The sequence below is a fragment of the Salvelinus alpinus genome, chromosome 9 (genome assembly GCF_045679555.1).
Source record: "Salvelinus alpinus chromosome 9, SLU_Salpinus.1, whole genome shotgun sequence".
Taxonomy (NCBI): Eukaryota; Metazoa; Chordata; class Actinopteri; order Salmoniformes; family Salmonidae; genus Salvelinus; species Salvelinus alpinus.
The window spans coordinates 36,844,033-36,861,360 of NC_092094.1; the positions used below are offsets into that span (position 1 = coordinate 36,844,033).

The following is a 17,328-nucleotide window of genomic DNA, read 5'->3' on the forward strand; positions in this document are numbered from 1 at the left end:
ATTGGCTACATTTAAACTAGTCATCAACACTAGTCTATCAAGTAAACATATTGCACACATCAACTGGTAAATGAGATAAAAGCACAATTTCAGAGGCTTGGATTTTTAGATGCATTGATCCATCGAGCCATAGTGTTGATATGGAGGATTTCTTAGGGTTACCCAATCTGAAATCATAGCAATGCTGCTCCTTGTTGTAAAGTCTTTAAAATTCTTAGCTAATTTAATTACCCACATACCAATACCTACCTATGATGAAACATGATAGATCACCATCAATCTTACATTGCAGCAAACCCCTTTTAGTCATATTTGTGGAATGTTTTACTAGGACTGTCAAACAAAAAATCTATAGGGCTCACACATGGGAGACCACAATGATGCCGACTCGATGAAAACACAGGGAAATCTGACAAAGCATGAGACACACTCGGTGTGAATAAGGGTGCGTTTCTTCACTTTGGTATGAACATATGGCTGATACTTGCTTAGATTGTTGCAATAAACTATCACGAAGACTGATCATTGCTGAAAACTTATTTAAATTACTATTAAAAAAAAAGTAGTCAGGTTCGAGTTTATTTGGCACATTTGCATAAAACATGACTCATTGAACCAGTTCACCATTAGTTAATGTAGAATAATCAATATGTTGTTATCACTCATTTAAACACACAAATTAACAAGAATATTCAAAATCATAAAAACAATTGTACTCAGAAGACAGTGTTGAATTGGCTACTTCAGAAAACGGTCAACAACATTTATACATGTATAGTACATATAGAAAAGGTGAAAGGAAACACTTTAGGAAAGATTTTCACATTCTGCAAAATCGCTTGCAAATACTATTGAGTTATTCATTGACCTGGCACACATTGCACACTTTATACAATTAAGTGTTTTATTTTTAAACCTTTGCTTCATTTCAACATGTTTTTTAAATTCTCTTTTGGTCCAGCAATTGTGTTTTTGTGATGTACAGGGAATTTAGAATCTCAAATGTGCATTAAAACCAAACCTTTGTTAAAAATAAATGTAAGACAGTGGTGTTCCAAAAACCAAATCAACAAGTTACTGAAACCATGGCATTATTAGTTCTGTGGGGTGGAAATGCATGTTACAGATGTACAGTGCATTTGGAAAGTATTCAGACCCCTTGACTTTTTTCACATTTTGTTACATTACAGCTTTATTCTAAAATTGATTGAATCGTTTTTTTTCTTAATCTATCTACACACAATACCCCATAATGACAAAGCAAAACTTTTTTTTAAATGTTAGCAAAACAGAAATATTACATTTACATAACTATTCAGAGCCGTTATTTTGTTGAAGCACCTTTGGCAGCAATTACAGCCTTGAGTATGACCCTACACACTTGGCACACTTGTATTTGGGGAGTTTCTCCCATTCTTATCTGCAGAGCCTCTCAAGCCCTGTCAGGTTGGATGGGGAACGTTGCTGCACAGCTATTTTCAGGTCTCTACAAAGATGTTCAAAGTCCGGGCTCTGGCTGGGCCACTCAAGGACATTCTTAGGGTCGTTGTCCTGTTGGAAGTTTAGCCTTAGCCCCAGTATGAGGTCCAGAGCACTCTGGAACAGGTTTTCATCAAGGCTCTCTCTGTCCTTTGCTCTGTTCATCTTTCCCTCAATCCTGACTAGTCTCCCAGTCCCTGCCACTGAAAAACATCTCCACAGCATGATGCTGCCACCATGCTTCACTGTAGGGATGGTGCCAGGTTTCCTCCAGACTTGACTCTTGGTTTTCAGGCCAAAGAGTTCCATCTTGGTTTCATCAGACCAGAGAATCTTGTTTCTCATGGTCTGAGAGTCCTTTAGGTGCCTTTTGGCAAACTCCAAGCAGGCTGTCATGTGCCTTTTACTGAGGAGTGGCTTCTGTCTTGCCACTCTACCATAAAGGCCTGATTTGTGGAGTGCTGCAGATATGGTTTGTCCTTCTGGAAGGTTCTCCCATCTCCACAGAGGAACTCTGGAGCTCTGTCAGAGTGACCATCAGGTTCTTGGTCACCTCCCTGACCAAGGCCTTTCTCCCCATATTGCGCCGTTTGGCCGGGAGGCCAGCTCTAGGAAGAGTTTTGGTGGTTCCAAACTTCTTCCATTTAAGAATGATGGAGGCCACTGTGTTCTTGGGGACCTTCAATGCTGCAGACATTTTTTGGTACCCTTCCCCAGATCTGCGCCTCGACACAATCCTGTCTCGGAGCTCTACGGACAATTCCTTCGATCTCAGGGCTTGGTTTTTGCTCTGACATGCACTGTCAATTGTGGGACCTTATGTAGACAGGTGTGTGACTTTGCAAATCATGTCTAATCAATTGAATTTACCACAGATGGACTCTAATCAAGTTGTAGAAACATCAAAGATGATGAATGAAAACAGAATGCTCCTGAGCTCAATTTCAAGTCTCATAGCAAAGGTTCTGAAACCATATTTTCATAAGTAATCTGTTTTTTACTTTTCATACATTTGCAAACATTTCTTTAAAAAAAAACTGTTTCACTTTGTCATTATGGGGTATTGTGTGTAGAGTGATGAGGGAAATGTATTTAATCCATTTTAGAAAAAGGCTGTAACATAAAAAAGTCAAGGGGTCTGAAAACTTTCCAAATGCACTGTATGCTGCATGACACACACAGAGTTGAACAAAAAAAGTGTCTACTTACAGAAACATGCACATAAATGACAACAATACAAATGTCATTAATAGGCACTTCATGTGACGAAGAGATGCTATTCAAATTGAGTTACCATTACGTCAACAGGTGACCAAGTGAACTATGTGGGGTGGGGGGACACACCACTGCACTTGACTGTGTGCAACAATTTACAAAACAAATAAACAGCAGTAGGACCGACAGTGTAGATGGAGCATAATGTAACATTATAGAAATACCAAAAGAGAGACTGAGGTCAGCTGATACGGCTGTTGAATTTCCAGTATCTTTAAAAAAAAAAATGTACCTCAAAATACCAGCGCTTCTCACCGCAAATTACTTAAAAGTACATATGACCACATCATACCAATTGCTTACAATGGTTGTTCTGGTTGGTGTACAAAAAGGTAAACACAAAAGTATCTAACAAGAGCAGTTTTAATGAAGACATAAAACCTACAGCCTGTCAACACAATAACTAAAAGAGGTATAATTATTTCTTTTTTTTAACACACAATTTCTTTTTGAAGCCCTTCAAAACACTTGAATGACCCCTCAAAATGAAGTGCTAGAAACTGGAAACAATCAGTTAAATGTGATCAGGTTCTTGATCCATCCCTTGAATATAATTAAAATAAGTGCATTCACAGGCTATAACAAGGTACGCTATACTTCATACTTCATAAAACTTTGAAGTATTGAAGATAATTATTTGAAAGAACAATGTAAAATACGTCATCACAACACTCCAAATTTGTTTTTAAGCATATTTTATGGCAATTATTCTTGACTTTTAAAAGACTTGACAATAGAGAACAAGTGCCAGATTTAATTTGGTCTCTCCCAATTGTCTGTGAGCTCTGACTGGCAAAGCATCCACAATATCACAAATATTGTCAATCTACTAACTATATGGTTTGGTCAATGACAATTATGGAAAAAAATACAATAAAAACATGACATGCCTAAATTACTTTCCAACAAATTGGAAAGACATTTGATATAACAAACTAAATGAATACTGAGCCATCAACCAGTTCTCTCCATCAGTTAGTGATCTATTGGATCGATTCTCCATCAGTTTGTTAAATTACACATCCCTTGACGTGTATCCTTCATTACAACAGGGCCGTCCATCTCAGACTGTGTAGCAGGACCAGGAAAGTGCAGAGACAGGACAGGGCTCGATCCGAGTAAGTCCCTACAATGACAACTATGCAAAAGCACTGGCTCATCTTTCCTTATTTAGAGTTTCCAGTCAACCTCCCATAGTCTTTTAAGATCACAGTTAAAAAAGAATCCCAAAATGAATAGAAACAACTCCTACATTAACAGGTTATAAAAACTGAATCCTGGCAAGAAAAATACTTAATTTTCAAATCATGAAAGCAACTGGTCAGAATACAATAATATTGGATATACTAGACTTCTAAACCAAAATTAAATAAATAAATGTTTATTTTGGCATTCATTAAACAGGTTTCCATCCAACCTCCTATTTCTTTTAAGTCACGACGGGCCTGATGGAAACCGCACATTTTCCAGTAAACTTTCCAAATGTCGACAAAACAATATATGCTACACAAGGTGTGATCTTTTTGTGTCAGTAAAATTAATTATCAGAGAAATGTAGGTGGAAATGCTTTTATGCGCAAATAGTGATAGAATAACCATCATATCGAAGTAAACTTGGAGTCACGTGATGACATGTATGGTCCTCCCACTACAACTCGGGAAACCATGCAGTTTATTAGGCTACAGATGAAATAAATTATGATGAACTTCACAGGGTGGTGAAAGTGCAAGGTGATGAGCTTGAATCTCCTTTCCAATAAATATTGAGGGTCTTATTCTGGTGACATGATGACCATAATAATCTCATCATATAGGCTATACCTGCACTGTATCTGCGAGCTGTTGGCTAGAGCGCAAGGGTCAGTACCAGAATGGGCACATCCGCTATATAACGCAACATTTTTTGTGACAAAACAATCTGAGTTGAAAATGCGATGGAAACCCATTTAACTTATATTTTTTAATATGGGAATTTAACCGCCAAAGTTATTTTTATGTACACTACGTCATCAAGCAAAGCCTTTCATCCGCAACAAGTTCATTTCCCGGAAACACATCTCTGGTGGGAAAATGTGCATATTGTTTTTATTCAATTTTTTTGAATATTCACAAGAAAATCTGTAGTCAATTGGATGGAAACCTTGCTTCTGACATACTTGTGTTTTAGCACAAAGTATACATTTTTTTCTTCCGTATCTCAGGATATATTCACTACATGACCAATAGTATGTGGACACCCCTTCAAATTAGTGGATTCGGCCATTTCAGCCACACCCATTGCTGACAGGTGTATAAAATCAAGCACACAGACATATAATCTGGGAGTAGAATGGCCCGTACTGAAGCGCTAAATTACTTACAATTGGGCACTGTCATAAGATGCCACCTTTCCAACAAGTCAGTACATCAAATTTCTGCTCTGCTAGAGCTTCCCCGGTCAAATGTAAGTGCTGCTATTGTGATGTGAAAACTTCTAGGAGCAACAACGGCTCAGCTGCGAAGTGGTAAGCCACACAAGCTTATAGAACGGGACCGCATAGCGCGTAAAAATCGTCCGTCCTCAGTTGCAACACTCACTAGAGTTCCAAACTGCCTCTGGAAGCAACGTCAGCACAATAATTGTTAGTCAGGAGCTTCATGAAATGGGTTTCCATGGCCAAGCAGCCACACCAGCCTAAGATCACCATGCACAATGCAAAGCGTTGGCTGGAGTGGTGTAAAGCTCGCCGCAATTGGACTCTGGAGCAGTGGAACCACATTCTCTGGAGTGATGAATCACGCTTCACCATCTCGCAGTCTAACGGACAAATCTGGGTTTGGTGGATGCCAGGAGAACACTAGCTGCCCCAATGCATAGTGCCAACTGTAAAGTTTGGTGGAGGAGAAATAATGGTCTGGGATGTTTTTCATGGTTCGGGCTAGGCCTCTTAGTTCTAGTGAAGGGAAATCTTAATGCTACAGCATACAATGATATTCTAGACGATTCGGTGCTTCCAACTTTGTGGCAACAGTTTGGGGAAGGTCCTTTCCTGTTGATTTTGATGATTTTGGAATGAGATGTTCGACGAGCAGGTGTCCACATTCTTTTGGTCATGTAGTGTATCTCCACCAAAGCACTGTTCTTGTAACATCAATTCACAGCAAATAATCAAGAACGAGTGCAGGAACAGCATTTTAACACCCCTTCCTAAAACTTAATTCCTAGAATTTTGTTCAACAGATCCGTTTAGATGGGCAGCTTCAAGTGACCATTTCTACGGAAACAATATAATCATGACAACAATAAATAAATGTGAGACACACAAGGACAGGAAAGAAACATTAGGGAATAGGAATCTAGGAAAAAAGGGTGAAATATGAGGATGTTTTTCTTGCTGCCTCAGTGGCACTATGGCCTAGGAGCTGAATTGCTGTTCCAGGCAGCTGCTGGTAAGTCCCTGCTTGTGGTCTCAATGAGACACACAACATTATGAGTTTCAACATTGCAACCCACATAACTATTACTCAGCCATTGTATTGTTGTTGGTAGCGGCGGTTGAGCTCACGCAGCTCTTTCTCCCGAGCACGACGAGCCTTGTTGGACTTAGTGGAGCGGCTGGAGCGTGTGGACTGGGCAGACTTGGTACTGTGACAGCGTGATGAGGCCCTCTTCAGGAGGTTTTGGGAGATAGAGCGCTGCAGGTTCTTCATGGAGGATGACGCGGCCATGCTGACGATCCAGGGGTGCTTCAGAGCCTGGCCTGCTGTTAACCTCTCACTGGGGTCAACAGTCAGCACACGGTCGATGAAGTCCTTTGCCAGGTTGGACACACTGGGCCATGGCTGAGCAGGAAGAAAGAAAGAGGTTTAAATGTTGAGAAACTGCACATTTCTATGCACTAGGGGGGGTGGTCGAATCAAAGTAATTAATTAGCAGAGAGAGTCAATTTCTCTAGCACACTGGTTGTTACCAGTTCAATTTTGGGGCATGGCTATAATGAACAATACACACAAGAGGGCAGCAGAGTGTAAAGCAGCTACAGTTTAATATTGCTGTACTGTAAGGCTCTGTAAACCTACAGGCTACATGTTAATAGCACAGTAGTAACTTCACAATGTGAACTTAAAGGCCAATTCTTTTTTTGTAGTGTAACATACGGCAACGAGATATTGAGTACAATTTCTGAACCCTAGGATCCAAGGAAAAAGACATGGCCAAGCATGTCTTTCGCTCGTTCAAAGTGCTGTCCAATGATAAAGGACAGGGGGTGATTTGCCCTCAGACTACAGCATAAACATTAGGCCTTTATAAAGGAAGAATAGCTACACCCATGTATGTTACCCCCACTGAGAAGCTGAGCCAGTCTGATTCAGAGTATAAGAAAGGCCCCAACGCACGCACACATTGAGCATACTGTGGTTGCTTCCAGGATCTCCCGCCTTAAGCTACGTCACAAAGTCACGTAGGGGGGTCGTGTTGAACATTCAGAGATGACATGAGTATTACGCCCAGTTGAGAAACACAGACACATGTTTTTTATTAAAATTAAACCTAACACATAAGTAACTGTCTGCAATGCATCCAGAATGAATTTAACATTAAAAAAAAAAACTAAAAGAAATGTCACTTTCGTTTTGATTCTCTGCTGGGATTCAGGTGTTCAACTCTTTTGGCATTATTGGGTAGCTTTCTAACTGTGAGGAATCTTTCTTTACTACAGTGGAGTGACTAAGTGCACTCAAGTGCCCTACTGTACACTTGTTTCTACCTCAGTCAGATGTTACTAGGGCTGTTGCAGTGACCATATTACTGCTACACAAGTCACGACCGCAGTAAAATTCCAAGTGACCGTTGAGTCACGGTAATCTCACTTTATGCACTCTTAGACATGCGTTGGTAGTACTCAACTCACTAACAATCATCAGGACGCTAATGGCCTGGTACTCGGGACTCTATTGTCCCTCTAACCATTATGACGTCAATGCAAATTCAATCAAAAATCACATCAAACACTTATCATCAAAACAGTATGTGGTTTTAAAACTTACCTGTGACTGATCAATTTGAGGAAAGTTAAACAATCGGTTGAAACAGTAGAAAACATGATCTTTGTGGATGTTTCAAAGCCCAACAACACTTTTAAGGTGAGGATTAATTCAAAAACACCCATATGCATATTACAGCCTGTGCATATTAGAGCTTATGCATAGGTCTATATATGAGCCCAAGCACCCCCCAAAAAACTGAATTTAAAATAATGATTGTGCCTACACAATACATAGCCTAGCGCATATTATACATTGCAGAAAAACCACCAAAAAAACCCGAAGATGTCTTTGGTACATAATTACAAATAGTGTCCAATTGGTGAATTTGTATTTGATTTTGAATAGGGATTGTTTTTACATTTTCATAATTAATAGGCTGACATTACCTGTAGCTACAGAATCTCTCACCACGGTGATTTTCCATCTCCTCCCCTCTCTCCTTCATTCCTTTCTCGAGCACGCAGTGAGAGGGGCTGTCGACAGTTAATTAAATGTTTCGTTGTGAAAACATGTTACTATTGATGTGCCCGAACAGGCTTCACTTGGTTTCCCAAATTAAGCATCGGGTAGCTGCAGGAACAGGATTGTAGAGCTCATGCTATAGAGAGTTTGGGAAGAATGTCACCTTTCACGTAGTGAGAGGCTGCATGCTCCTCAAATAGTGGTTAATGTGTGGAATGAAATAATCGGAGTAGCCTACCCCGGCATCAGTGAAAAACGAACCTGCGGGTAAGTGGCCTCCATTCGCTATTCGAGTGCATACAGACATCTTTTTTCCCATGCCCATTTGATAATGGACCATTATAAATCGAAACAAATTTGACATATTAGTAAAGACAGATTAAATTGAGAATAGTCTGATGGGTGAAAATATGATCGATCACTTGATGAGATTAGCGTGTGCAGCCTGAAGCAAGGAACAGAGTACGTTTTTTTTTTACTTTCTCAAATCAATAGCCTATAGTCGCATCATGCAGCCCATATATTTTGATTTATAAGACATTGTAAGTTTTGTACCATTCACAACTAAAGTTGCCAAACAGATTTAGAGTTAACATATAGGACCTGTTTCAAATGATCACTTTTACACTCAACATAGTCACTTCATAAGTGCACTCGTTCCGGAATTGGGAAAAATATCCCTTCTATTTTATTTAGCTATAGTATAGTAAGAAGTATATAATGGTGTGGGATTTAGAGCATATATTGTTTGCAAAAAGAAGTAGCCTACAGCATGGTGCATAGCCAGATAACATACATTAGGGCAAATGTTCATCTGAAATACATTTTTGTCATTTCATGTTTCTTTAGACAGGACTAAAATAAATGGACTTATTGTGATGGTGTATATTCAATTGATATATTCTACTTTTTTAAATGTAGATGTTCCAAAGGCTCGCATCAGCAGCTTGTATGCGTGGGGGCCTGGAGATGCTAAACGTGTTTGTTAATTACCAGAAGACCGGCAGTCTTTTGCATGACAATAACCAGCTAAGAAAATGTCATGACCGCCACAGCCCTAGATGTTACACCTCCTGAACTGTAAACTGCTGCATTTCCAATCACCCAGCAGGCACACAATATACATATTTTTAGACCCACAGATAAATCTCATATGAGCTTAATATACATGACACATATAGCTCACAGATATTACATCCCCAAACCGACATGATGCTGAAGGCATTTCTGATAATTACCATAATGTCCAATACTCCAAAACAAACTACTCAAATATTTGTTTTAAAATCTACAGTGCCTTCAGAAAGTATTCATACTCCTTGACTTATTCCACTTTGTTGCGTTACAGCCTGAATTCAAATATATTTTATTCTTGCCCATCAACAAACAATACTCAATGACAAATTGAAAACATGTTTTTAGAAATGTTTGTAAATCTACTGAAAATTAAATAGAGATCTAATTTAATATACAGTACCAGTCAAAAGTTGACACGCCTACTCATTATCAGGGTTTTTCTTTATTTTTACTATTTTCTACATTGTAGAATAATGAAGACATCAAAACTATGAAATAAAACATTTGGAATCATTTAGTAACCAAAAAAGTGTTAAACAAATGAAAATATATTTTATATTTGAGATTCTTCAAAGTAGCCACCCTTTGCCTTGATGACAGCTTTGCACACTCTTGGCATTCTCTCAAACAGCTTCATAAGGTAGTCACCTGGAATGCATTTCAAGGTGTGCCTTGTTAAAAGTTCATTTGTGGAATTTCTTTCCTTCTTAATGCATTTGAGCCAATCAGTTCTGTTGTGACAAGGTAGGGGTGGTATACAGAAGATGGTCTTTTACCAAATAGGGCTAAGTCCATATTATGGCAAGAACAGCTCAAATAAGCAAAGAGAAACGACAGTCCATCGTTACTTTAAAACATGAAGGTCATTCAATGCGGAAAATCAAGAACTTTGAAAGTTTCTTCAAGTGCAGTCGCAAAAACCATCAAGCGCTATGATGAAACTGGCTCTCATGAGGACCGTGACAGGAAAGGAAGACCCAAAGTTACCTCTGCTGCAGAGGATAAGTTCATTAGAGTTAACTGCACCTCAGATTGCAGCCCAAATAAATGCTTCACAGAGTTCAAGTAACAAACACATCTCAACGTGAACTGTTCAGAGGAGACTGCGTCAATCAGGCCTTCATGGTCGAATTGCTGCAAAGAAACCACATTTGGTTTGATGAGTTCAAATTTGAGGTTTTTGGTTCCAACCGCCGTGTCTTTGTGAGACGCAGAGTAGGTGAACGGATGATCTCCGCATGTGTGGTTCCCACCGTGAAGCACGGAGGAGGTGTGATGGCGTGTAAGGGCTATTTGACCAATAACGAGAGGGATGGAGTGCTGCATCAGATGACCTGGCCTCCACAATCACCTGACCTCAACCCGATTGAGATGGTTTGGGATGAGTTGAACCGCAGTGAAGGAAAAGCAGCCAACAAGTCCTCAGCATATGTGGGAACTCCTTCAAGACTGTTGGAAAAGCATTCCTCATGAAACTGGTTGAGAGAATGCCAAGAGTGTTCAAAGCCGTCATCAAGGCAAAGGGTGGCTACTTCGAAGAATTTCAAGTATAAAATATATTTTAATTTGTTTAACACTTTTTTTGGTTACTACATGATTCCATATGTGTTATTTCATAGTTTATGTCTGCACTATTATTCTACAATGCAGAAAATAGTAAAAAGGAAAGAAAAACCCTTGAATGAGTAGGTGTGTCCAAACTTTTGACTTGTACTGTAAGTATTCACACCTCTGAGTCAATACAGTGATTATAGCTGTGTCTTTCTTTGCACACCTGGATTGTACATTTCCATTTGCACATTTATTTATTTTTTATGATTCAAGCTCTGTCAAGTTGGTTGTTGACGATTGCTAGACAGCCATTTTCAAGTTTTGCCATAGATTTCCAAGCCAAAACTTTAACTAGGCCCCCAGGAACAATCAATGTTGTCTTGGTAAGCAACTCCGGTGTACATTTGGCCTTGTGTTTTAGGTTATTGTCCTGCTGAAAGGTGAATTTGTCTCCCAGTGTCTGTTGGAAAGCAGACTAAACCAGGTTTTCCTCTAGGATTTTGCCTGTGCTTAGCTCTATTCTGTTTCTTCTTATCCTAAAAAAACTCCCCAGTCCTTGCAGATGACAAGCATACCCATAACATGATGCAGCCACCACCATGCTTGAAAATATGAAGAGTGGTACTCAGTGATGTGTTGTGTTTGCCCCAAACATAATGCTTTATACTCTGGACAAAGTTCATTTCTTTGCCATTTTTTTCCAGTTTTACTTTAGTGCCTTATTGCAAACAGGATGAATGTTTTGGAATATGTTCTATTTTGTACAGGCTTCCTTCTTTTCACTCAGTCAATTAAGTATGTATTGGGGAGTAACTACAATGTTGTTGATCCATCCTCAATTTTCTCCTATCACAGCCATTAAACTCTGCAACAGTTTTAAAGTCACCATTGGCCTCATGATGAAATCCCTGAGCGCTTTCCTTTCTCTTAGGCATCTGAGTTAGGAAGGACCCCTGTATCTTTGGGGTGAATGGGTGTAATGATACACCGTCCGAAGTGTAATTATTAACTTCATCGTGCTCAAAAGGATATTCAATGTCTGCTTTTTTTAAACCATCTACCAATAGGTGACCTTTCTGAGGAATTGGAAAACCTTAGTATTTTGAATGAATTTGTAAACATTTCTAAAAACATAATTCCACTTTGACATTATGGGGTATTGTGTGTAGGCCAGTGACACAAAATCTCAATTTAATCCATTTTAAATTCAGTCTAACACAAAAAAAATATGGAAAAAGTCAAGGGGTGAGAATACCTTCTAATGGCCATGTATGTACCAGTACATCGACTGGTATTGGTACCCTCTTCATCACTCACTAATATGTGGTGTGTGTCAGTGTATGTACTGTCCAAGTAAAATTGTCCAAGTAAAATATCCCCATGAGTATATCATATAACGTTATCAACACGTCAAAGGAGGACTGTTCGATAGGGGATTGTAGAATTATTGAGAAGTAGAGAGGACAACAAATTAGTAAGAAACAGAAAAGAAATGGATGAAGGGGGTGTAACGTCATAGATGCTTACCTCCCCAGAAAAGCTGTACTTCCCCTTGAGGATCTGACGGTAGAGGCGCATGCGGTTGTCATCCTCAAAGGGCATGGTTCCACTCAGCAGAATGTAGGAGATGACCCCTAGAGCCCACATATCCACAGCATTGGTGTATGGCTTTCGTACCAGGATCTCTGGGGCAATGTACTCTGGTGTCCCACAAGTGGTCTTCATCAAGCACTCATCACCCTTCTTACGAGTGCTGGCCAGCCCAAAGTCAGTGACCATAATCTTAGAGTCCGCACCGGGGTGATAGTAGAGCAGGTTCTCAGGCTTGAGGTCACGGTGGGTGATGCCAAGTGTATGTAGATACTTGACCCCGTCCAGTACCATCTGTAGGACACGTGTAGCATCACGCTCTGTGAAAGAACCACGGGCGATGATACGGTCAAAAAGCTCTCCCCCTGTAGCCAGCTCCATCACCATGTATACTCTCTCAGCTGTCTCAAACACCTCCATCAGCTGGATAATGTTGGTGTGGCGTACACGCCGCAGGACACACAGCTCTGACTCACATACCTCACGTCCCTCTCTGTAGCGCGTCTCTATCATCTTGATGGCATAGGGCTGCCGCGTGCTCTTATGCTCCACTCGCACCACCCGGCTGAAGCTACCTCGGCCTATCAGCGCCTTAATGTCATATTTGGCTGTGACCCGTGGGTCAAACTTAGCTCTGTACTTGGCTACCTTGTTTCTGCGTGGGTCAGAGGCCTCTGGTTGGCCTGTATTTGTGGGTGCCTGGGCGGCTGAGAATGCTGCCTGGGGCGGGGAAGAGCCTGTTTTCTCCCCTCTCATTTTACTCCCACTGCCGTCGCCTCGGATGAAATGTTTGTAGATGTCGGTCTGGAGGGGATCCACCTTTTTGACCAAGTCTAGCTGGACATCTCCAGGTGGCTCAGGGAGGACCTTGCTCGTCCTGCACCCCATCACATCACAATCCTGTCCCACTGGGACCAGCAGGACATCCTCATCGCCCACGCAACATCCAAGCACTGAAAAGCATCAAGCCACAGGAGGCAGCCAATGTTCTTGAGGAAATGCTGCAGTGGCCCACTGAACCAATCACTGTGGCAGACCACTCAGAAAACAGACTTCACTACACTGTAGTAGACTGATGAAATGGGGCAATTCTGAAAGAAAGAATACAGAGTAAACAATTATACATTTGAAATAAATCTTTGTCCAATACCAAGTTCAACAGCAAAAAAATGTGCATCCTGAAAAATTAGAGCCATTGACTGATTTGACTAAACATTGCCCAGTAGCATTTAGGCCTATTTGCTGTGGCAATGTATCACGTTCTACCTAAACTGACAACCGTTGACTAAAACAAAATAAAATCAAGAATTATGTTCGTAGAATCAACACTGAGCTGTCTGGTAAAAGATCTAGAATCGGGCCTACCAAGATTGCCTATAAAAATAATCGGCATGTGTTGACATACCGCTAAATAACAGTTCACCCATCCCACCAACTACCCCCCAGATCCATATCCATTTACGCTTTAGGCCTGGATACATCGTATACTGACCTTGTAAACGAGGAAAATAGCGGTATTGGCAACAGCCGCCATGTATCAAATATATAATGTATGCACAATTGAGAAAATTATACAATGTTGTCATAAGCTGCACAATGTATCATTTGGTGGATGTAACCAGCAAAATGACTTTGTCGGCCATGATGATTGTAACAAACCTAAATGCCGATAGTAGCCTAGCATTCCTCTATATCATGAACTAAAAGTATAGGCCTAAAAGTTGTTTGAATGTTTATAGTTGGGATTTGAAACAATTTGCCAGATAAAGATAGTGAAGTTCCAAGCCATTATAAGTACATTTATCTTGATCGAGTAGATTTAAGATTTTAAAAATACATTTATACCTTGTATGAGTAGATTTAATCGTATTATATACCCTGAAGCATCAAAACAACATAAAATCTCACCTTATATCAAAGTGAGCTATTTAGCAAGTTAGCTAGCAACATACGACAGCGGGAGTTACAAGGCAGAAGTTCACAACTTGCCAAAGCCAACCTCCTCCTCACCCCACTCTCAGCTGTTGTCTCAGTTTTTTTGGTTCGGATTTTTCAAAGTTGAATCCAGATGATAAAACGGCACACTGCTCCCTTATGGCTCTGATAACGTTTCAAGTAAATTGCAACTAGTTGATGGCTTCATTTTGCGCGTAAAGCAACAACACCGTGGCAAAAAAAGCAGATAGAAGCGCTCGGTCGTTTGCTTCATAAAACGGTGTTCTTGAGTGGGACAAGAACTGCAAACTTCTTTGTTGGAACTACCTCCTCGTCGGCTTGTTTCTACCCCAGAAAATCCTCACGAGTACGTCGTGAGGTCACTTCCTGGATACAAAGAAAAGTACCGTACCAAAGCATATATTTTGTTCATCTAAAATATTACAAGAAAACTGTCAAAAGTGTGGAAAATACATGACACGTTGAAATCGCTCTTGAATTACAGTGTAGGGCAGACCTACCTGAAGTTATTGTCCTGCTAACAAACTCTGTCATAATATTTTTTCATTATTAGGCTAATCAATTAAGTGTTGATGTGGGTAATTCTATGTATTTCAGAATTTTGTTTTCTCTTGATGCTGCAAGGTCTATATCAAATGTAGGCTACTTGAAATGTGATTTGGTGTAAAGACCTAAAGCCTAAACCTCAGAATGTTGCTCAATAAAACCAGCATAGGTTAGCTACATTTTGATGTGGCATATAAATCGCAATTGTAAACTAATAAACGTTACTCTGCTTTTTAATTTTACCATACAGATCCACGGGATGGCGCTATATGCATGTGATATAGATTAGTCCAGTGGTTGCCAAACTGGGGCGCTCGGGGTGGGAGGGGGCGCATTTTTTTGTTTTTATTTATTTAACCTTTATTTAACCAGGTAGGCTAGTTGAGAACAAGTTCTCATTTGCAACTGCGACCTGGCCAATATAAAGCATAGCAATTCGACACATACAACAACACAGAGTTACACATGGAATAAACAAAACATACAGTCAATAATACAGTAAAAAAACAAGTCTATAAAGAGATGTAAAAAGATATATACAAGGGACACGACAGGACAAAGTTTGAAGGAACTCAGTCCGGCTTGAAACATACTTTTGAAAAGTTGTGTAAAATGTGTAGAAGTCCAGGAAATAATCTTTAAACTTGCAAAACAAGAAGGGTGTGAACAGTTTGTGTTACGAACAGCGCTTGTGCCCATAGAAATAGACATGGGCACGCTCAGGGGTGCACAAGATGTTCCCCAATGCTGGAAGGGGGCCCGAGTTAAAATGTTTGGGAACTCCTGGATTAGACCACTATCTCTCACCGTTTTCCTTATGATTTTGGCAACTACCCCTTTATCTGTTGTATTCCTATTACATTTTGGGGCGGAAATTCACATTTTTCATATTTTACGCTTCTTGCTGAGCTTGTGCTCAGCTGGCTACATGGGTGACTTTTGAATTACAATGTTCAGATAAACAATTCCACCAAACAGGGCAAGGCAATGAAAAGCCTATGGTTTTTATAGGGTCAATGAATGTTATGAATTGTGTTGGATTAGTTGTAAACGATTGCCACTGACATGCCTCCTGCCCCTGCAGCGAGGACCTCAATACGACAGCTGCACATATACACAGGCAATGAGCAGAGCAACAGGCCCAACCCCCGCTAATACACCCACCCAAGTCCCATCCTGCGACCTAAGAGGTCTGTATCAGATGCTCAACATGCTCTGCACACACCTACTGTAATGGTCTGAGCCTAAACCACACGAAAACAACACTATGGAACACAAATCTTTTCCTATCTCACCCTGGAATATACAAGGTCTGAGGTCATCTGCCTTTGGCCTAAAGAACAGGAACTTAGACTTCATCAAATAAATTGGAAATACAGACATTGTCAACCCACAAAAAATATGGTATAGAGGAGACGGATCCACTGATTGCCCTCTAGGTTACAGAGTGCTGGTAGTCCCATCCACCAAACTACCAGGTGTGAAACAGGGAAGAGACTCAGGGGGTATGCTAATTTGATATAGAGCAGACCTAACCCACTCTATTAAATTATTCAAAAAAGGAACATTTTACATCTGTTTAGAAATTAATAAGGACATTATCTCTATAGAGAGAAAAATGTCCTCAAGTGTGCTACCTACAGTGCATTCGGAAAGTATTCAGACCCCTTGACTTTTTCCACAATTTGTTACGTTACAGCCTTATTATAAAAGTGATTAAATACACATTTTCCCTCATCAATCTACACACGATATCCCATAATGACAAAGCGAAAACAGTTTTTTTTTGCAAATCTATAAAAAATAAAAAACAGAAATACCTTATTTACATAAGTATTCAGGCCCTTTGCTGTGAGACTTGAAATTGAGCTCAGGTGCATCCTGTTCTCATGGATCCTCCTTGATATGTTTCTACAACTTGATTGGAGTCCACCTGTGGTAAATTCAATTGATTGGACATCATTTGGAAAGGCACACACCTGTCTATATACGGTCCCACAGTTGACAGTGCATGTCAGAGCAAAAACCAAGCCATGAGCTCGAAGGAATTGTCCGTAGAGCTCAGAGACAGGATTGTGTTGAGGCACAGATCTGGGTAAGGGTACCAAAATTGTCTGCAGCATTGAAGGTCCAAGAACATACTGGTCTCCATCATTCTTAAATGGAAGAAGTTTGGAACCACCAAGACCCTTCTAGAGCTGGACGCACGGCCAAACTGAGCAATCTGGGGAGATGGGCCTTGTTCATGGAGGTGACCAAGAACCCGATGGTCACTCTGACAGAGTTCTTCTGTGGAGATGGGAAAACCTTCCAGAAGGACAACCATCTCTGCAGCACTTCACCAATCAGGCCTTTATGCCAGAC

At 40.3% G+C, this 17,328-nt stretch overlaps 1 protein-coding gene across 2 annotated transcripts; it reads right to left on the reverse strand.

Annotated features, from left to right (window-relative positions):
- Nucleotides 1–563: 563 nt before the first annotated feature.
- On the reverse strand, nucleotides 564–14,745 carry LOC139584744 (serine/threonine-protein kinase H1 homolog). 2 transcript variants are annotated; one of them, XM_071416917.1, is made up of 3 exons: nucleotides 14,473–14,745; nucleotides 12,400–13,553; nucleotides 564–6,576 (listed from the first exon to the last, which is right to left on the reverse strand). In XM_071416917.1, the coding sequence occupies exons 2-3, from the start codon at nucleotides 13,348–13,350 to the stop codon at nucleotides 6,259–6,261; spliced, it is 1,269 nt and encodes a 422-aa protein (XP_071273018.1). In that variant the 5' UTR covers nucleotides 13,351–13,553; nucleotides 14,473–14,745; the 3' UTR covers nucleotides 564–6,258. The 2 variants fall into 2 exon arrangements, with proteins under 2 accessions (XP_071273018.1, XP_071273017.1); XM_071416916.1 differs by having other exon boundaries at nucleotides 14,371–14,745.
- Nucleotides 14,746–17,328: the final 2,583 nt, after the last annotated feature.

What these genes read in the sequence shown, in the direction of transcription:
- LOC139584744 (XM_071416917.1), bottom strand. Translation starts at nt 13,350, where the DNA reads ATGGGGTGCAGGACGAGCAAGGTCCTCCCTGAGCCACCTGGAGATGTC. An exon ending in AGTACAGCTTTTCTGGGGAG is followed by an intron (nt 6,577 to 12,399) that starts GTAAGCATCTAT and finishes CTTCCTGCTCAG; the next exon opens with CCATGGCCCAGTGTGTCCAA.